The sequence below is a fragment of the Corvus kubaryi genome, unplaced genomic scaffold, assembly GCF_017639235.1.
Source record: "Corvus kubaryi isolate FWS band 111438036 unplaced genomic scaffold, C.kubaryi_AGA036_p1.0 37256, whole genome shotgun sequence".
NCBI lineage: Eukaryota > Metazoa > Chordata > Aves > Passeriformes > Corvidae > Corvus > Corvus kubaryi.
The window spans coordinates 3,307,115-3,329,945 of record NW_024581076.1 but is presented as its reverse complement, the minus strand read 5'-3'; the positions used below and the strand labels follow the sequence as shown (position 1 = coordinate 3,329,945).

Here is a 22,831-nt window from a genome sequence, read left to right as displayed (position 1 = left end):
GAGCTAAGGAGAATCTCCATCCTTTACTGGAAACACGGAGAAGCATAGTGACAAAGAATGATGAAATGGCTGAGGTACTTAATGCCTTCGTTGCCTCAGCTCCTCTTATTATTAAGACCAGCTGTTCTCTGAATACCCAGCCCCCTAAGATGGAAGACTAGGATGGGGAGCAGAATGAAACTCCCATAATCCAAGGAGAAACAATCAGCAAGCTGCTACACCCCATAGACACATGTCCATGGAGTCAAATGGGATCCAACCAAGAGCCCTGAGGGAGCTAGTGGAAACGCTCACCAAGTCACTTTCCATCATCTACCAGCAGCTCTGTCTAACCAGGGAGGTCCTAGTTGACTAAAGGTCAGCAAATGTGATTCCCATCTATGAGAAGGGACAGATCTGTGGGATTACAGGCCTGTCAGCCTAACCTCAGTGCTGGGAAGGTCATGGAACACTCAGCATGTGCAGGACAACCAGGGGATCAGGTCCAGAAAGCACAGGTTTGTGAAAGGCAGGTCCTGCTTGACCAACCTGATCTCCTCACGTGACCAGGTAACCCTCTCAGTGGATGACAGAAAGGCTGTGGGTTTCATCTACCTGGACTTCAGTAAAGCCTTTGGCACCATTTCCCACAGCATCCTCCTGGAAAAACTGGCTGTTTGTGGCTTGCAGGGGTACATTGTTCACTGGATAAAAATTACCAGGATGTCTGAGTCCAGAGAGGCGCTGTGAATGGAATTACATCCAGCTGGCACCCAGTCACTAGTGGGGTTCTCAAGGGCTCAGTATTGGGGCCAGTCGTGTTTAATGTCTTTACTGATTGTGTGGATTAGAAGATCAGCAAGCTCACAGATGACAGAAGCTGGGTGGGAGTGCTGATCTGCTGGTGGCTCTGCAGGGCAATCCGGACAGGCTGGATCGATGGGTCAAGGCCAATTGTAAGAGGTTCAACAAGGCTGAGGTCAGATCCTGCCCTTGGGGTCACAACAACCCCAGGCAGTGCTACAGGCTGGGGGGAGGGGCTGGAAAACTGCCTGGTGGAAAAGGACCTGTGGGTGCTGGTCAACAGTGGCTGAACATGATCCACAATGTGTCCAGGTGGCCAAGAAGGCCAATGGCACCTGGCCTGGATCAGCAGTGGTGTGGCCAGCAGGACCAGGGCAGTGACCGTCCCCCTGTACTCGGCACTGCTGAGGCCACACCTCCAATCCTGTGGTCAGTTCTGGGCCCCTCACTGCCAGAAAGACATTGAGGGGCTGGAGCGTGTCCAGAGAAGGGCACCGGAGCTGGGGAAGGGTCTGGAGCACAAGTCCTGTGAGGAGCAGCTGAGGGAGCTGGGGGTGTTTAGCCTGGAGAAAAGGAGGCTCAGGGAGGACCTTATCCCTTCTCTACAGCTGCCTGAAGGAGGGTGTAGCCAGGTGGGGGTCTGCCTCTTCTCCCAGGTAACAAATGACAGGACAAGAAGAAATGGCCTCAGGCTGTGTCAGGAAAGGTTTATGTTGGGTATCAGGAAAAATTTATTCACTGAAAGGTTTGTCAAGCATTGGGACAGGCTGTCCAGGGAAGTGGTGCATTCACCATCCCTGGAGGTATATAAAATACATGTAGACATGGCACTCTGGGATAGTGAACACAGAGGTGTAAGGTTAGCAGTTGGGCTCCATGCCCTTAGAGGTCCTTTCCAACTCAAATGATTCCATGATTAAAAGTCAGTTGTAGATCAGTCATTAGTTCAGGTCAGTATGTTTCTTTTTACAGTAACTTTCTAATACCAGGTATACAAAATTTACACTATTAAGAAACTAAAATTAATATTCTGTTCCCTCAATGAAAGTTAACTACAGTAACATTATACATTTTGTGCACATTTTAGATCCTGTTAATGGCTTGAACAGGCTGAAAATCGGTTGAGCACTTGTATGCTTAAAAATCAACACTTATATGCAGTGACAAAAATCCAAGTTGTCTTCCTCCCACCACTCCTCCAAAAACCCACACTATTTCAGATCTTCCAGTTAAACCAGAAGTTTTTGACTCTGATAAATTACAACGAAGCGGAAGATTCTACACAAAGGCAATAACACAATTTTATTTCAGAACAGCTTTATTAGCACATCATCTTTGATAACAGATATCAAATGAGCTAACAGCTCAATTCAGTGTTCAAGTTTTTTAACTTAAGAAAAAAAAACAACAAACCAACCAAGAACCCCAAAACCACAAAAAAAAAAAAAAAAAAAACCACCGAAAAAACTAACCACAAAACCACCACACACACCCCTTGCTGATTTCAGCTACATTTATTTCACACATCAAATCAGTAATTGCAGCAAAGCCAAGTTTATGCATACTGTTAGAATAAAACCAAGCTCAGACTTCAATGAATTAGCTACAGAATGCAGACTGGATCACAACCAAGTACAATACTTATCAAGCATTAAAGTATGTCTTTTTTTCTGGATTGTCCTTTTATTTTTAATTGCCAGTCCTAAGTAACTAAGATGTGTATTGATGAGATTGGAAGAACCATTGTATCCCCCTAGTCCAGTTTCTATGAAAAAGGAAGGTGGTAACTCTACACAGATGGCTGCAATAAAACTTGAAGAAGTTTACAAGCCAGACAAGCATGACTGCTTTTTAATTTTTTTTCTTCATATGGCTCACTACAAACTCCTTTTCCCCATTATTTTTCTGCGGCTTGTAAAGTTCATATTGAGCTACATATTAATGCATGGGTTTATTTACTAAAAAGAAAACAAAACCACCAACGACCCCCCAAAATCCCCATCTAAACCAAAGATTCATTTCATGAATTTATCTATACTATTTTCCCTCTCTCCCACTGATGTACCACATATTCGAACCAGAAGATTGACATTTTCAGTTAGGCACCAAAGCAGACCATCTTACACCATGTTTCAGGCTACTCCACTCAATGAGACCTGTGCTTCTACAAACAGCACAAGAATGCAAATTCCACAAACAGAAGATTATGATCACCTACAGGAGCTTAAAAACAAGGGGCGGGGGGCGGCGCCTTGGGGTTTTTTTAACCAAGTACTTCAAGATATAATTTAAAGAGTGAAATTCTGTAGACCTTTTAAACTAACTTCTTGAGGACTGCAGTCAATCAGCTCTCTGAATTTTAGGTTAAGGATTGTTACATTTGTTGAGCATCACCATAGCTGATATGATGTGCATAAAGATTAACAGAAAAACCTAAAGGACCCCTTTTCTGGAGGTTCATAATAAAATTTGTATTCAAGATAGACAAGAATAAACATTATGCCTTACTACTCACTCTTGCAATGATTGTGTTTAATATCCACAGTGAACTTGTTAGCGAGAAGAGTAACAACAGAACTACACTGCTTGGAAGCTTTAGTCAAGAATTTAAAAGTAGTACTTCAATAAAGCCTTAAAAAAAAAAGTATGTTGTTTCTCCTGTACATGTAGGTGTATGTTCAGTTACTATAAAGTTCATTAAAATTGCATCACAGGGTAAGAGAGTAAAAACAGCATCAGTTAAACGTAAAATATATTTACTGCAGACAAAACAAACAGATCAAATACTCACTGAAGCTGCCCAGAACAGGGCAATATAGAATTCACCTGTTTGTCCACAGGAAATGGTAACCATGTGATTTTGAATTTCAGAGAATAGTATTGACAGCAAATGTGAAAAAATTAGCAAATTATACAACAAAAACCCAACACACACTCCCCCAACCAAAATCCGTAACCTACCACACAACCAACAAGCTCCTCCTCTAAACCCCCAATCCCATTCAGTACATCCCAAGTGTAAATGAAAACAGCTTCAAAATTGCATTTGGTCTTCTAGGAAAATATTACTGAAAACATGGGGGGATGAATAAATAATATTAATTGATTGCATAACTTACTAGTTCTGCTAAGTCACCAACATTGTACAAATTATTTAAAACCTCTAAGAACATAAAGTATTTGGTTCATGATTATATTGAATTTTAGATGAACAATAGTAAATTCCTTCAGAAATACCTTATGGAATAAAGGCTTGTTTTGACAAAAAAGTACAACTAGATTCTCATGTCAGATGAAATGATTCCACATGCATCTCTCCCTAGTGCCATCACTGATTTGAGGCTTAATTAACTCTCAGAAAGCATCTACCTCACTTCCTCCTCTGAGCAGTCACACCATGACCTGGATCAGAGAAGGGGTCCAGTTGAAAAAACATAATCACAGAAAAAACTGATATATGGCTTATGACATAACTACACAAGAACTATGCACAGCTTCAGCTACAAAACTCAGAGAAGCTGCCTTGAACAAAGACTACAAACAAAGCTTGCTTTCACTCTTCAAACTCAACCCATTCTAACATCTTTAACCTCATTAGGATCTGCTGTCTTCCCATGACTTATTCACATCCCATCTGCCATGACAAGTTCAACAACTGAAAGAGAAAAATTAAGACTGACTGTAGCACCAAGTATTGGGGAGTACCACTGCTGACAAAAGACCATCCCCATGTACCAATGTGATGAGCTCACAGTACAGGCACATGACCGGAATCAGATGTGAAGTCAATGCTGTAAGACCTCTTTCCAAAATCAAACTACAAGACACACTTTCCCAATGGAAATAAGCTTCTCTCGTTCTATCTAGTTTCCTCTTTTCAGTTCTAGCTTGTTCAGAAACCCATAATTACAGTACACTGAGAATACAAATATAGAGTATGATTTCATAGACAAGGAGCAATTTCTTATATTTTGAATAGGATTCCCTGCTATTATGACTTAACACTCACCCTGTACATTTAAGAAACCATGTCATATGCTGGCTGAAATGCAATTATTGTATTACACATCCAGTAACCTGTCAGAGCTTCATGAAATTTAAAAGAAATTGCATAAATATGATCACAACTGTAAGCAACAACCAAGAAAATGGTTATATGTCAACCAGGATAAGTAAGGCAGATCTCTGGATGAATTATTGAATACATACTGCACTGTAAGAGTACAGCACAGTCATTTGGAGAACTTCCTCAATGTAAGATGGTCATGGGATATCACAACACAGGACTAACTTAAGTATATGAAACAGACTGAGAAAATGTAGTAGGCTGACCCTGGCTGGCCACCAAGTGCCTACCAAAGCCACTCATATCACTCCTCTACTCAGCTAGAGAGAAAATATAACAAAAGGCTTATGGGTTGAGATAAGGGCAGGGAGAGATCACTCACCACTTACTGTCACAGGCAAAACACTTGATGCAAGGAAACAAGTTCAATTTATTGCCAATCAAATCAGAGTGGGATAATGAGAAATAAAACCAAAATCTAAAAAACTCCTCTATCTTGCCCTTCCTTCTCCCTGGGCTCAACTTCACTTTTGATTTCTCTACTTCCTCCCTGACAGCAGAGCAGGGGGACAGGGAATGGAGGTTGCTGTCAGTTCATCACATGCTGTTCCCTTAGGGGAAGGATCCCTGCTCCAGTGTAGGGTCTCTCTCATGGGATGCATTCCTTCACTAAGAGCTCCAACATGAGATCTACCCACAGGCTGCAGTTTATCGTGAACTGCTCCAGTGTGGATCCTCCCCACAGTGTGGGGTTCCCTTCAGGAACAGGCTGCACCAGTGTGGATGCCCCATGGGCTCACAAGTCCTGCCAGAAGCCTGTTCCAGTGTGGGCTTCCCATGGGGTCACAGCCTCCTTCAGGCATCCACCTGGTCTGGCATGAGGTCCTGCATGGACTCCAGGTCAATCTCTGCATCCCCATGGACCTCCGTGGGCTGCAGGGGAATCTCAGCTCCAGAGGCTGGAGCACCTCCTGCCCCTCCTTCTGCGCTGACCTTGGGGTCTACAGGGCTGTTCCTCTCACATATTCTCACTCCTGTCTTCAGCTATTGCTGTTCTACAGCAGTTTTTCCCCCTTCTTCTTAAATACATTATTCCAGAAGGACTACCACTGTCACTTAACAGGCTTGGTCTTCACCAGCTTCTTAGAGCCAGATGGCAGTGGCTCTGTGAGAAATGGAGGAAGTTTCTAGTAACTTCTCAAAGAAATCATCCCTGTAGCCCCAGCTGCTACCAAAACCCTACTAATGCAAACCCAATATAGCAACTTCCTTAATCACTTTCTTTTTTTAATAGTAAGAAAATAACACCTAAAGAATGACATATGTTTCTTTTGGCTACTAAAGTAACTTCAGCTCCTTTACAAAATCATTGTGTCCATCAGGAACTACACAAGATATTGTGCTGTGCTGCAGAGAAATAATCTTATGAAGGACCAATTCCTTCTTTAATGGGAAGAAGGGAGGATGTGGTATCTCCAACCTTGCATGTTTTCCAGACTTGGCTTAACAGTCACTTCTGACCTGATTAAGCTTTAGCAACACTTGTGTGCTTTCAAGCAGAAGGCTGGATGGATGACCAACCTTCACTAAGTACTAGGTTGGATAGATAATAATAAAGACACTAATGACTGTGTTTGTGAACTTTAGGAGAAAAAAAGAGAAAAAAAACCCCAAACCATGGGGGGTTTGGGGTTTTTTTCACTTGGTAGATTCATGGCTCTTTGAACTTCCAGTCAACTTAAGACCTTAACAATGCTAAACTGTCTATGCAGAATTAATCAGCATTTACTGGTGTGAGAAGAAAGCTTCCACTGAGGTAATTACTGATGTATTTTTCAGACACAGATAACTGTCCCTTGTTACCTATTTATAATTGCCACATTTGAAACAATATATTCAATATCACAAAATCTGTTACAGAGGGTTGACAATCTTTAGAAAAATCACAACTCTGGAGACCCAAATACTTCTCTTTTGGTTACTGAACTGTTGTGCTACTATGTAGACATACTGCATGACACAGAAAAATATGGTGTAAGCATCTGGCATTCAGATACTAGGAAGTAAAGCATGGTATAAGCAGAAATGGCTTTGTAGCAAAACTTAGTAGAGTATCAAATGACAGTTCCAAAACATGGTTGCAACTGACATTGTTTCAGCATCACTGAAATTGAGTATAGGAAGAAACATAAGCCATCTTCCAAATACACTGCCACTGCTCACTTCTTTAATCACATTTCCATTCAGTTCAAGACCTACATACATTGAGTATGTCCAGTACATCTAGTAGGTCATTTAGTACATGGGTACTATCATCCACAAAATATTTTATTCTAGAAATGAATCGTGCTTGGGCATTTTAAAGCACATACACATCATTTTATCACACCAGCATACTTCCATTTGGTTGGAGCAGCTCCCAAACATAAGCCAGATGCAAGTGCAGATGACCTTTCTCTTTCAAGGTGAATGCACCAACATAAGTATTTGCATCCCAACGTTCATACAGAAAGCTCAACTTCTGGAGTCACAGCAATCATAGCAGGCATTAAGCTTCAGAAACCAAAGACTACAAGACCTGATTAGGAACAGCACGTATTGCTGGTTTTTACTAAAACAAAAGGCAGCGACAGGATGAGGATAGGTCCTGATATGACATGAAGAAACAGTTACCAGTAAGAAACTATAAAGCAAACACGCAGCACTAGGAAGGAGGAATCAGCAGCTCTTGCACCAGAAGTAGGACTCTGGTAAACTTCCACAGGGGCCTATAGGCTAGAATCTATCCAAGAGAAAGCAGCAGCAGTTCCTCAATGATACATATTTACTTTTAGTCAACTGCTAACTGCAAAGAACTGGGGAGAACAAAAAGGTATATAGAGCAAAAGGACGAGTGGCGGTAAGAATAAATTGAGTATTTTTTAGATGAAAGGTTCGGAACAGTGAATGCTGCAAAACATTCCTAAGCTTTCATTTGAAAAATAAGAAAAATAGGAAAACGCGTGAGTTAAGGATATGAAAAAGATGGGTTGCAGGGATAAATGAAAAAAGCCATCTTATTCCAGGAAGATCCAGCAGGTTAGGACTCTTCATATTTCAAAAGAAGTAATTTCCAGAGTAAAATACAGCAATCCTGAGCAGAACAAATATGTACCAAGTGTTCATTGTCACATTTAAAGTGAGAACTGGGCACCACTGAATGCAGCTGATGGGAGCCAAGATTAGAAGAGATGGAAGACATTTCTTCATGCAGTGGACAGACAACCAGTTGAGACAGGCTCCTTGCCAAAGCATGCAGCCAGTGCTAAAAGGGACCTCAAGGGGAGACAACATAAGTCTTGGAGGACAGCTGGAAGCCAGGAGAGTTCTCAGAGAAGAGTATCTGCTTGAAGAGTATATGCTTGCCCTGCTTAGTCTTCCCAAGGAATTTGCTCATGACCACTACTAGCAACAAGACAGTTACCTGGACAGGCACCTGGACTCAGTTTGTGTAAATGGGGGCAGTTTCAAGTGATGCTGTTAACAGGCTCTCTTACGAAAGCAACACTGGCAGGGCCCAGCAGTTGCTAGGTTTTAAAACTCAACATCTTGAAAATCCCCAACATCTCAGGAACAGCAAGAGGAGACTTAGGGAGAACAGCATAGCTACTTCTACTGCATCCCTACTGCCAGTATTGCTGGTTTTTAGCTTCACTTCTATCACATATTACCTTTTGATTTTTTTCCTCCACCTGATAATTGGAAGTATACGTTACATGTGTTACTTAGAAAGACACCTCTATGATAAACAACACAACACTACAATCTGATTCTGCAGCTCTGCCTTGCTGTAGGATCCACTAGCGCTAATCTAAAATGCTGGGCATCAACATGAGCTAAACAGCCTAATAGCTTTGACAAATAAATGGTCTTTTCTTTAGCAGAAATACTGCCTCAAATGGTATGCAAGATTTATACTAACCTAAATAAAAACCTACTAGTCCTAACAAAGTGCAAATGAAAGGATTGTGTATAAAGCCCAGTGTGACAGCACCAGTTGCTACTGCACTGCAGTCCGTATATATTAATTTAATAAAACTTTTTGGAGTCTGCTTACAAGAATTTGCATCTTCTTTATTCTTCTGCAACTTGCAGAACAGGCAAGATTTTTAGCTAGAAGTCAAGAACTGAACTGCATCCTATACAATAGAATAACACCTTTTATCTAAAGTGTATCTTGCAGTTTGACCAGATGAAGAGACATGGTATGTGCATCAATACCTGCATATGATAGTTGAGGCTGGAAAATTTTAATCGATTGTGGGTGTGTAACTGAATGGTCACATTCAGTTTTTATATACTTCAAGTAAAGCATTCTAAGGTTTGGTAAGTTCATGCCCCAGCTGCAGGAAAGGGCAATAACAATCAAGTATATTTATCAGGACAAATCGGAGAGAAGTTAGTTACACAAGCTAGTTAAGAAGTAAAAGCACCACACATTAGCAAAACTGTCGGTTTGCTTGTATCTTTCACATAAAGAATTTTATGAAGTTATAGGCAAATTATTCACAGATCCTGGCAAAGTAATAAGCATCAACACTAGAATCTCCTGTATTTCAAATAAATTCCATATGAACATGCATGCATGTTAGCATGAACAAAACAAGAGCTCAACAGTTTCTTGTGAGGATAAAAGAATTCTTCCCATGAACTGATTTACATAAAATTTATCCATGACAAATGCCAGCAATTTTCACTTTATTGCAAGTCCTTCAACTATTTGGTAAGTTAGTTGCTACCTTGGCTTGGAAACCACTTGAAATCCTCCCCCTTATGTTTCAGAGAGCCATCATTTGAGGCCATTTTAAAAAGGTAAAGATTGGCACAGACAGGAGCCTACTACACTTCTATTCCAACAAGATTGCAGAGCAAAGGAATCAATTAAAGTTCATACGCAATCTCTGAGTTGCTCACCATCACAGCATAAAAAGGATTCAAATTGAAGCTGTCAGCAAAAGCTACACAAATAGTTGCACCAGAAGAAAAAAAAAAGCAACGCCCTTTTGCTTCCCTGCTCCCTACTCCAATGCAACACTAAAACCTAAAGCTGGAAAATGGGTACCACAATTGTGAAGCTGATTGACTGAATCATTTTTCCTGGATACATTACCACATACAACTGAAATTTAATTCATTAAGAAAACAATGAACTGTCAAAGTTCCTCAAAAAATTTGCATAACACAGAGCTGATCATATCAGGACTCATCTGACAGCGTAATAAAAAATGGGGACAATTTTGAATTGAAAACTATTTTTTTAAAAGCACGTAATTAAGACTTCCTTTGACCTTGCTACACAGATGCTAAAATGTTAATTCTTAACTAACTGTTTATGCTAAGGTCTGTTTCACTTTTTCTTTTCCTTATGCCTAACCAGTGTCTAAATTACCAGGATATTGTTAAATATCCAATAGATTTTCTCCTGTTATTAGTCATTACAGGAAAAATAAAAAGACAAAGCCAAACCCTCACAATCATAAAGATTAACAGTTCTAACACTACAAATCTGAAAGTTCCTGCCCTTCGTTACTTAATTATTCGGTTCCAAAATCTTAGCTCTGCTTAATTTCAGAATTAAATCTCATAAAAAGTGAAAACCTGAAATACCTGTTATGAAAGAGAATGCTTACTTCAGTTCAAATGTTACACCCATTGGCCAGAAGTAAGTGATATACACAGACAGAAATTAACCATGCATGTGTTTAGAGATCAAAGGTAAAAAATGAAACACAGGTCCACACTGATGGTAACATAATTCTGTCAACAGCAGCATAACAAAAAGCTGTCAAAAATCTATCCATACATGAACTAGAACACAGGCAGTTTTAGTCAGGCTCTTGCATACACAACCCTGTAACCACACAATGTGCTATTAACTGTTTTCACTAAAACCTGGAAGTATTTGAAACATTTCACTGTTAAATGAGTACAATTCATCATGACCCAAAGACCACCACAGAAGTCAATGGACACGTAAACTCCAGTTACAGCACAGTATCACTTTTTTCTTATATATAGAAAAATGACCTCTAAAGATGGCATAGAACACACTTCAAAGCAACTGTCACAGATTACACCTTTTTAAGTATATATATTTCACATCCTTAATTCATGCAAAGCTGGCTGCTCTGAGAGTGACAAAAGTTTTGTAAATAAAAATCACTACTGAATTACGTGTTCATTGGACATTTAGGTCTATTAACCATATTAACTATACCAACAGCATAGTCAGCAAACACAGGAAGAAATTTCTCTTTTACTCTATTTTTCACCATTACAAAGAGACTACATGAAATGTTGCAATCAAAGTAATTGCAGAGGACTTGCCAACCAAGCTTTTCAAATAAGTACAACAAATTGGAAAAAAAAACTTGAGAAGTGAGATCCAATAAGAAAGTACACCTGTGAGTTGCATTTATTTCCTTGACTCAAAGAATTCCATTTGGCCTATAAATTTATGCTTCTTTGCTGTCAGATGCTTTATTCAGGCATAGATGTCTAACTGGTAACACATCCAGTAAAAGCAAAAAGTTTACTTGCAACAAGGGAATCAGAAAGGGAAAGGCATCCTTGAAGTTGGAACACTGTTTAAACAAATCTGTGTAGTGCAGACAGACTTCCAACAAAGTTCCCAATAAATCAGAACTCACTGGAGATAAACTAACAACAGTAAATGACCTTTACTTGACTTTCCTATAAAACAATTCAGCAGAAAAAAACTGGCTTCACAACCTCAGTGTAATGATCAGTACTATACTGAACCCCTTACACCAATCTAAGTTACCAAACAGCATGTCAGACTCAACATAAGGGATCTGGTCTTTCACTACGGCACAGCAAAGCCTCATTAGCAAAATTAAAGCAAAGTCCAAGACTGTTCTCAAGACAGCTTTGTCTCCATAGCAACTGACATGACTGACAGGCAATATACTGGCAAAAGTCTTACTTTACAAGGCAGCTTTATATTATTACCTTGACTTAACCAGCAATTTAGAATACTTGCCTGAAACACAGCCTGAAGTAACTTAGTTAAAAGCCAAATAAAACAGCAGCAGAGTGAATCCCAGAAAACAGACTCCAAGAAGCACTTCAGGAGGCCACGAAACAGCGACACAGCTTAGTCACGCCTTACAAAAACTTTTGTTCTCCAAATAAAGCTCCAAGTTTTATTTAGCAAAAAGCAGCTATGAGGTACCGTTTTTGTATTAAAAGCAATTTTCCCCCACGCTGTAGATTCCTATTCAAATGCTCAACAAAAAACACGGTTCATCTGGTAAATTTCCCAATAGAGCCTGACATCAAATTCAGGTTTATCAAACTGTTTGGGGGACAGTGTCCAGCTAGTACATGGCGTCTATCTGTTAACATTCCAATACAACATTCCCCCAAGAATTTGTTTCCCATCATGCTAACCATGCTCTTAAATTTCCCCTAGATACAATTCTATCAATCATTCTCTTGGGCCAACTACATGGTACCCTGCCTGTATCTTAGGGGCACTTACCAGAAGACTGCTACTCAGAGAAATCTCCTGTGAATTTCTTGCATTTAACCAAGTGAAATTTTCTTTAGAGTTTCCATGAGAAACTGAGTCAGGTAAATATCAACCTTTACATAATCACTCACAGCTTGTTGCCAGGGTGGGGGAGAGGGGAAAAAAAAAAAAGGAAAAGAAAACAAAAAAAAACACACCTTAAAAAAAGGAACAGCATTTACTCAAATAGCAAAAGACAGCAAGTTCCACCATTACTGAGTTTTACTACACAGGTATACGAGAACTGTACAAACAATGAATGCAAGTATGTTGGAATGTATAAAAACACAAGGACACAATACAAGAACTGAGCAGCTATCAGTTTTAAAAGGTTAAACTAAATCTAATTACATCATCTGAATTTCTTCCCAGCTATGAAGATAAACACATGAAGTGCTCTGGCCACATATAAAAAGAAGACAAACATCCCTAGTTTTGGCTGACAGACCTCTGTTGATGTTTACCTCATTTTTGGGTTTTTTTTCTTTGCTTGGTTGCAGAGGAGAAGTGTCTAGTCTTAATCAAGATCACTTGTAACTCAGACTAGTTTTCACAGTTAATCTTGTACCTCAGCCCTGAGCAACACTTCTTGCTCTCCTGGGCATCACCCCCTAAGTGCTTACATCCAGTGCTTACGTCCAATATGCAAACATGTTTCTTTGCGAGCAACAGGAACTCTGCTTTAATTTTACATGTGACTTAATTTAGATCCTGACGTTAAATATTTCAGCACTCTCAGTGCTAATAAGTTACTTTCTCTGAGGGTTTAGTCTAAAACCAGACAGAGTGAAAAATCCAACTTGCTTGCTGTGTCAGCTTTTAAAAATTTGCAGCTGTTGTGCCACAATTGCAGAGGGAAATTGAGCGAAGTATAAATGGTGGCTTTACATTTCAAATTTTAAAGCTACTGGGTTTTTTCATTTCCAGAAGGAGACAGATCAGAGAGCAAGAGATGAATCTTGTAAAAGTTGGTATGATTTTACCTAAACATGCCACCGATCAGTTCAATAGCATTCACCCATTAGAAGCTTTTTGCAAAAATATGGTGTAGCAGTGCCCAGTCTTACATTCACAGGAATTTTCAAATTAACATTCTTTTATTATTTTACTGCTTTCTATCAAGCAGGAATTTTCATCATGTGACCGATGGGTTACAGACTACCCTATGCTACAAACCAGATGACTTCTAAAAACCCCACTACTGTAATTCTTTGCCATCTTCCACATACGGAAAAATAAAAGGCAAAAGGATAAAAATCCAGGAGACACTCATCTTGATTTATATCAAATTCTTTTTTGTCTTCAGAAGTCAAGACCTCAGAAAACAGAGGTAGTTCCATTGCAATGTAACTGCACCCACAGAGCTAAAGGCTACCACTCTAAATCAAACATAACCAGACAAAATATTTACTAAGCAGAATTGCAGAAGCATCTTTTTTTAAACATGAAATTCTGATTAAACCTGTATTAGAAGACTCTTCTTATTACTAAACAGAGATACTTTAATATTTTTAATTATAAAAGACTGGTTAAGACTTGGTCACAATTACAGCTTTCAACATAATAAAAAGTTTTCAGATCACCAATAAAACTGATCTCAAATTTGATTCAGGAGATAGGAAAGCAGTGCTACAAAGTAGTATGAGATACCTAAAGCATATAACCCCCAAATCAGACACTATAAAGCACAAAGACTATTTTTATGAGAGATAATGTGAAAGACAAAACCCATGGGAAGAAGACAGGTACAGAACAACAACTAATTTCAGAAAAAAAAAAAAATCCACAGAGGTAATTTAATTATTAACTTCCAACTAGGTGCCACAGGTGCTATATTTTCTCCAGTTCTATTTTCTACTGAAGATAATAAATGTCAGTATGCTTATAAATAAAAAGAAAATACATTAGTGAAAACACAAGACATGTTTTTTGTTTACCTGAAATCATATCTACTAAAATGTTTTTTTGAATAGTCTTATAAAATCACCTTGTGCAGCAGGGTATTGAATGCACGGATATCGCTGTTTGACCAAACACAAGAAAACGTGTGCCACTGCTTTCACTGATGCCCAGTCTCAGTGCTAACACAAATGAGGCAGGTTTGCCCTTATTCTTCCTTGGCCCTTTGAAAGATATCAAAATCTTCTTTAGAATTGTGAATGTGAAATAACTTGTGTTATTGCTCTTTCATACGACTCTTCAAAGTAAGAGGCAGAAGGAAAAATATACACTTAGTAGTACTGTAACTGTCTTCCCCTAAATTGTCAAAAACATACCACAGCAAGCTTTCCCTTGAAAGTGTTTTAACGAATGTTTTTCCTTCAGCTGTGTTCTTAAACTGACAGTGTCCACAGTGCCTTTTTTTCATGGCTTTTTCTAGGTAGATCTTTGATCTTTTGAGTATTTTCTTAAACAGTCAAATCATCAATACAAAAATGCAACTAACTTGACATATTACAAATAAATTTAGCAACCGAAGATCTTTGAAAGTACAGAAGCCCATCAAAAGCAGTGGCTGCAGTTTTGGCTTCCAACAATACTGCTATTTTACTGACCAGCTTGCCTGAACTATAGAATTATAAACACAAGAAGTCATACTGATGACTCAGAATATGTATTTCCACAGTAAATTAAGCTATCCAATAAAATATGCAGCTGTGGCTGCAGTTTTTCCAATTAACATCTTTGTCCTTGAAAACTAAGATTACTTTGGTGGGGTGGGGAGACCGAGGGGAGCAGAGGATATTGATAGCTCCAGTCAGGGGTAAAAACAGGATGCAAGAGAAATTTAACAGCATCACTGGATATTTTTCATGTGTGACATGAGGAAATTAAAAAAAAAAAAAAAAAAAACCAAAAATCATAGCAACAAACTTCCCTGTTGTCTTAAAACGGCTTGGTTTCATAACATCCAACGCCATACCTCTGTATGGAGCACGAGAAATGTGTAACAGCAATCTTTTTTTCTGCCAGATGGATAAACACCTCAAACACACCCACAAATACTAATGAAAACCACCTTGGCCTCCTTCAGGAAGTCATTCAACACTTCACAGAAAAAATAGGAAGTTGTTGATAAACTGCTTGCAAGAACTACTTCCTGTAGGAAAAATAATTACAAGACTTGTTTGCTGGACGATCAGTTAACTTTTCCTCACACTACAACACGAGAAGAGGTATTACACAAGCTCTGTAAGAATTAAAAGCATAAGTCTAATTTAAAATGATTCAAGAGTAAATCTAAAACTGAGCAAAGTTAGTTTTTTCTTTCTGCAAGATGATGTCTGCTACTCCCATGGCACATTATCTTTTGCCTCGAGAGCGATCCCCTATCTGTCTGCACAGTTCACCGAAATGTCAAGCAGCAGCTGGCTAACAGGAAGCGGTTAAAAAGCAATGCAATTGACATCACCACACAAACCAAGCTCGGCTTTTTTACTGTATGTTTAAGAATGGGCTAAAGCTACCGCACACCAGCGAGAGATGACTCAGATGTGACCACTCAGTAACCAGGCAAATCTCAACTTATGAGCTCCACTGAGGGAGCAGTACCAATACAAAACAGTTTTACCAGCTGTAGAGTAAGCAGGCCTTAACCCACTGCTCAAAATCATCACTAACGGAAAATTGAACTCAGCAGTACTACTCATAACAGGGAGATGAGTGCTAATGAGTGGAATCCTGGTAAATCATATGTTGGGCATTCATATGTAAGGGGGTTTTTTCCAGATGACAGACTAAATTACAAGAGTAGTTCTGGTTCAAACTCGATAGTACCACTCTCACCTTCTCTTAATATGTATATATGCACGGGGTGTGTATGTAAAATGTCTAGCCAAAGAGCTCTGTGCATCTACCTATCTATATATATACACACACACACACACACAGATGATTAAGTATTTTCTCTCCCATATACACCTTTGCACAAACTACTATGTTTGCAGTGCTTGACCCACTGATTAGTGGAAGTGACTGTAATTCCAGAGTGTATTAAGTATGGTACTCAGTTTTATATTATTCTCTTTGCACTGCAGCATATTATGGTAACTATAACCATAAGGCTTACTGACATCTGGAAAAAATCTAATATTGTTACCTATTCTGCAAAGATCTTTCTAGAGCCTGATTACCAGACTGTTCATGGAATGGCTACAAAACAGAGCAAGTGGAAACAAAGAGCGGTGCAGCCAACCAAAAAAAAGAGCTGAATACTTGGAAGAGACAACAAAAATCTGCATATGGTAGAAGGAACCACATCAAATGTATTTAGAATCAGAAATCTTAGTACTCACACTTCAAGCAAATGTTAAAGGTATAACCAGGCAAGATGTGAGCTTTAGCGGGCGTGAGACAGAACTTACCACTCACCACTGAAAAAAGCTTTTACTATACAAACTTGCCACACAAAACTAAGTCTTACATTTCTTTGAATTTCCTACACATACAGAGCAAAGATTTTGCTAGTACTTTAAATGCTTTTTACGTATCTTAACGAACTCCAATGAAGTTGGTGGATCTCACCTGTAGATAGTATTAAGCAACCTTTTTACGAACAAATGTTCTACAAGTGTGAACAGAGCTGTCCTCATTACTCTCCCATCACAGCATCACCCAAGGAAAGCCAAAAGGAAACAGCCCATTACACTGTTTAAAATCTCCCAAGGTCAGCATGTGACCCAGCAGGGAGAGGTTCAAAAAGTACAGCCTTTATTTTTCTTCCTAACAACCTGGTTTGTTTCCACTCCTTTCCCCTTCAAGACACATCCTTCACAGCTAGCAGCTCTTTCAATCATTTACTTTGGATGTCTGCTTGAGAACAAATGATCTTGCTCATGCAGATGAGTTTGCCAGACTTGTGTGTACTTTCCAGTCTCAGGCTCTTTATTGTTCTTGCTGAAACCTGACCCTTTGAAATGGATACCAGGACACCAAGAAAGGACAAAAAAACTTGCAGAAAAAAAAGGACAGATTTTTCTGGTAATAATCAAACTGCAGAAGAAGCTTTCCAAGAATAAATCTTTCACTCTGATTTCACCTAGATGAGCACAATTAAAAAAATTCATCAGAAGAGCAGGAAGACATTTTTCATCTCTTAAACTGTTTTGTTTTCTGTAAAACTGACAGTGCTATCAAACCCAAACATTTGTGGCAGTAAAACTTAAAAATTAATACCTGTTTTTCATGCTTCATAAGCTGCTCTTTAAGAGCTCTCACTAACACAGTCAAAACAAAAGTCTGCTTTTCATTTCAAAACTCATTCTGTTCTTTCCTCAAGGTTCAATGAGCTACAGTCTCAAATGGCATAAACTTACACAGTTCAAAAAAACCTTCTACTTGTGACTGCTGAAGAGCTCATATTCTAGAACACACTGATCTGTAAAACTTCACCAAAGAAAATACCACATCTTCAAGATCTATAGCTAATGCTTATTTTCACATTTCTAATAGAGAATGACTGTTCTCAAAAAGGAACCTTCAGGCTCAAATAATTTCAGACAACTACTGCAACCTCTTTTTGGTTGAGAAGAAAAAAAATCTAATTTCTCTGTATGGAAATACCACTGCTACTGGAACAATAAACATTTTTAAGAAGATCTGCAAGTTGGTTGTGTATTTAAACAATTGTCCTTAATCAAAACATAAGAAGTCCTGACATATTATTACTACAATAGTCTCTAAAGTTAACTCTGTATTTTTACATCTGTATTATTAAAATGAGGTAAACTGTATCTTGACCTGCAGGACAACGCTGACAATGTTCAGCAAATCCAAAAGTCTCATTGTTTAAGAATCACTATGCTCATTTCACTGATTTTTAGTACACAATATAATGGATAACATTCTTCAGCTAAGATTAAGATAGGACAAATATTCACAGAGTACCATACAGTTTTCAGAAACAGCAGAGGTGATATGGGAGAAATACCGAAGTGGTAGGGTCCCCTAAAATCAGGAGCATGTTTTTAAAAATACATATTTTAAACCCAATGAAATTTACTCAAATTCTAAGATTGTAAAAACAAAACATATAACCCAACAAAAAAATAACTGCCAGAGATACAGCTAATTGAAAAGAAATTTTACTTACTTAAGAAAGTATCTCTGTCCAGACGGCGTCTTAGCCATCTCCCAGCCTGGTGGCAAAGGTACATCATCAGGGATCTCAAAAGAAGACTGGCGGAGGTGTTGAGAAGATGGAGCTCCAGGTCCAGTCACTACTCCAGAGGGTGTAAGTGTCCCTGGAGAAACAGCCCCCAGCTGCAGTGATGCTGGAGAGGAATGAGCTCGGACATGCTGTGGGGTCAGGGCTCCTGCTGTCCCGGCATCAGTGCTGGCCTGCCAGGAGTGAAATTACTTCCATTAAGATTCTTATATTTCAGCAGAAATGCAGCTGTCAGAAGACATTTCACTTTAAATGAATGTTTCAGGAGAAATTCATAGCTCAGTTGTTCTAAAGTTCTGCTTATTTTCCAGTAGTTACTGTTCAAGCAAGCCTCCACATAGCTTGGTTAATTAGCATCACAAAAGCCCTTGTGCAAGTCAAGAAATATTAACTGTATGTGCTGAGAGCCCTTAGCTTTATTTTGAAAACTAAAGTTCTTACTCCTCAGTGCAGGTTTAAGAACTAACCTGCCTGCAGTCAGCAGACCTCATTTAGCACACTGAGTGGCTTGTTACTGGACTGCACCCCCACTCACCACCATCACACCCACTTTCTGCTGGAGGAGTTAATTTCCCACTCTCCTGCTCAAGTGGGGGTGTGGAGGTTCAAGTACATGCACACACCACCACCAGCACCACCCCCCCCCAGGGGTTTAAAAGATCACACAAAGAGAAAAGCAATTGTGAAATGCCAACTGGCAGCAGTGAGTTCCAATGGAGGAAGACTCACAAATTCAACCATAAAAAAAAACCCCATACAAGAAGACTGAACATAACATTTCCTAACAACTCAAACTTTTAAGGGTATAAAGAGTCTGTCCATGCTTTATCCAAAGCAAAGCTTCAGCAAACAGTTGAACCAGTCAATCAGAAATGACTCACAAACCCATTCACCGCAGTCACCAGTCATAAGTACACAGAACGTCCTTGCCAGTAGTAAATTCACGTCCAACATGGAACAGAAAAGGCAGCTCTGAAAACTTGATTAAAGTAAAAATGGCTTTTAAAAATATATTTACCAATTAACTGGTTTTATAGATAGATCAGAACAACATTGACACCTATAATGAGATGCATGTATCAGTCCTTGTCACACCTCTCTACACAACACATTGCACCATATGAGGCCCCACTTACACTCTTACATACAGTTCTGCTTCACTCCATCTGTATGTAAGCACATGCAAAGTTTCATGTATTCAACTGGAAACCATTTAGTTTGCATTTACACTCATTTAGAATAGCCAAGTAGTAAATCAAGTGGATTTGCAATACTTTAATTCCTTAGAATCACAGAATTACAGAAAATAGAGACCTTTTCTTTAAGCAGAATGTTTATGTGGCACAACTAAACAAAAAGGAAAAATGAAAACAGTCTTATTTTAAAAGACAGTCCACAATGAAGCAAATGATCTTGCTTTGGCTGGATTTCCAGTTTATGTTTTAGGAACCACTGAGTGGTACAAGGAACAGTGATCCAACTAAATATGCTTTCCAGACGAAGACTAACATATACAAGGAATATAAGGCTAAGCTTAAAAGTACAACCAAAAGTTGTCTGACCATCACATATGTTGAACACGATAGCTATTTAACTGCACTTACTGTATTTAACAAGACACAGCACCAAGTGTTAGATGAATGCCTACCCCTTCAGATTTGTACACAATGGAACCGCAATGAGATTTGCACACGTTGGGAGAAGACTATACATAAACCCCTTATTCCTTACTGGATTTCAGTACGTTATTAAAGGTCTGCAACTCAGAAGCTAGCAAAACTACAGAAGCAGTTCAGCTCCACCCCTTTCAATTTTCTTCTCAGTCTTCCTATATGAAGGCCAGACTGCTGTTTTGAGTATTTGGAAAATGAATTAACTCCTAGGCTGGGAGAGTACGTGCCAAGGTTCAGCCTGGAATGAACTTCTGAAGTCAAGTTATAAATCGTTCAAAACAGAAGTTTAATAATGGAAATGTTGACAGACTCTTAACAACACGGGTACCAGGCACCAGTACACAGCGAATTTCCCTCTTACTGGCTACACAGATAAAGTGACAATAACCAATTAAAAAAAAAAAACTATTTTATAGCTTAGCAACGAAGTTCATTACTTAATAACACTCCACTAGGTAGGCACAGCCTCCTACCAAAAAGTTGGTAACAGCATTAGCTTTCGCTCGTATTCACACCAGCACTTAGGTCTTGGTACCTAAGTCCCTCTGCTTTAAGACCAAACGCACCCGGAGACCGAGCGACGACCCTGCTCCGCATCCCCCACCCCACTCCTCCCCGGCCCTACCCCCGCATCGCCCCTTCCCCCCGGAGCTGCCCCGCCCCCTTCCCAGCCCTGCCCGCATCCCTCCCCCGCTGCCTGCGCAGCCCTGCCCCGCATCCCTCCCTCCCCCGGGCCGGCACGGCCGAGGCCCCACGGCTCCGAGCCCCGCTCCCAGGCTGCCGCCGCTGCCCTGGATGCGGGCGCTGCGCCCGGCGGACCCTGGACGCCGTCAGACCTGGCGTCTGGCTCGGGAATCAACTTCGGATGTGCGTGCGTGCGTGTGTGTGTATGTGGGGGGTTAATCCTACTCTACCCAGCGCCGCGCTGAAATGGTGGAGAAGTCACATCCATATTTATTGTCTGACGGGGCGACGGGGGGTGTAGGTTTAGCACCAACTCATCGCCCCCCTCCACAGATGGCAGGGAATTGGACGGCAAAGCATTTTCACCCAAGTTTTAGGGGCTCACCCGCACTGCCGCCCTCCCGGTGAGGCCGAGAAAGCCAAGGAGCGGATGTGGAGTTCGAGGCCCCGCTGGAGACCGGGACGGGGCCAGCGCTCGCCCGCCCTCCCGCCCTCCCACCGCGGTCGCAGTCCCGGTCCCGGTCCCGGCCCTGTCGGAGTCCCGGGGCGCGGGAGGCAGCCTTGCCCCTGAGGAAGAACAAATAAAGGGGTGTGGGGGCGGCAGAGAGCGCCCCGACAGCCCCGGCCGGGCGCCCCCCGCTTCGCTCGGCCCCGCGGATTCCCGCCCCGGCCCCCTCCCCCACACGCCTCCCCCGGGAGGAGCTCGGCGGCGGGGAGGGGGAACCCAGCCCGGCCGGGACGCCCCCCGCCCGCCCGCGGCGCGGGCCCCTTCCTTCCCTCCCCCTCACCTGGCGGGAGTGGGCCTTGGGCTCGGGCGGCTTGAAGAAGGAGTCGGGCAGTTTCCGCAGCCGCATGGGCAGCGTGTGTGGCACGTTGGCGCCCTTGGGGTTCATCACGGCGTTGAACAGCGCCTCCAAGTCGGTCTCCGAGTCGCCCCGCACATGGACGATCTGGTGCCCCGCCGGAGGGGGCCCCGCACCCGGGGGCTGCGCCGCGCCGGCCGGGGCCCCCGACACCGCGCCCGGGGGCTGCGGCGGCGGCTGCTGCTGCTGCGAGGCCGGGGGCTGCGCTGCCTGCGGCGGCTGCTGCGTTTGAGGCTGCCCAGGATCCATGGCTCCGTCGGGACCCCCCGGCGCTTCCCTGGCGGGGCTCGGCGGCTCAGAGCCCGGATTTCAAGTCCCGCATGCCCCGCTCCCCGGGCCGCGGGCTCGTCCTGCTGTCGCCGGTACTTCTCACCCCTCGGTCGGGAAGCCGACTCGGCCGCGGCAACTGGCAAAACAACTCTGACCGTGCGGCGCTTCCCCGAGCCCGGCCCAGCCCGGCCGGCGCCTCTGTCCCGGCGGCGGAAACTAACTCACACAACACACCAAACAAAAGTTCGCAGTTACGCCCGCCCGAATCACTCTCCGCCGCCGACTCCGCCCCTCCTGAGCCCGCCCGCACCGTATCCGACCCAGGCAGCCCGTGCTCGCAGCGCTCCTGCGCGCGCCCGCCCGCACCGCCTCCCGCCCGGGGTACGCCGGGGGCGCTGCGCGCTCCCCCAGACCCCGCCCGCGGCCCCGGCCCGGCCCGCACCGCCCCTCCCTGCGCGCCCGCCCGCGCCTCTCCCGCCTGCCGCCCGCCCGCTCTCGGCCGCCACGGAGCGCTGCCGCCAACCACAACTTTTTCTTCTCCTAACTTCTATCCCAACTTTCAGGAGGCCGCTCCGCGAGGGAGTGGGGAGGGGCACTGCGCTTCCCTCCCCCCGGCCGGAGTGGGCAGCGGCCCGGGACCCCCTCTGGCGGGTCTCCTCCCGCGCTTTCTCCCGGTTCCGCAGAGCTTTCACCGACTGCAGAGCCTTCCCTGCAGTTACGCGTCGCGGGTCTGTAAAGCTGGTTCATAAAAAC

At 42.1% G+C, this 22,831-nt stretch overlaps 1 protein-coding gene across 8 annotated transcripts in view; it reads right to left on the bottom strand.

The window, feature by feature from the left end:
• Nucleotides 1-22,374, bottom strand: part of YAP1 (Yes1 associated transcriptional regulator) — an 88,311-nt gene extending 65,937 nt beyond the window's left edge. For 4 of the 8 annotated variants that reach the window (XM_042023772.1, XM_042023774.1, XM_042023773.1 and 1 more), the window contains exons 1-2: nt 21,734-22,372; nt 18,514-18,761 (exon numbers count right to left, since the gene is read on the bottom strand). In XM_042023772.1, coding sequence (XP_041879706.1) covers nt 18,514-18,761; nt 21,734-22,057 — 572 coding nt within the window. In that variant the 5' untranslated portion in view covers nt 22,058-22,372. Of the gene's footprint in view, nt 1-18,513; nt 18,762-21,733 lie in introns of all 8 variants that reach the window. The other 4 variants (XM_042023778.1, XM_042023777.1, XM_042023776.1 and 1 more) reach the window with 3 other exon arrangements.
• Between the last annotated feature and the right edge of the window lie 457 nt (nt 22,375-22,831).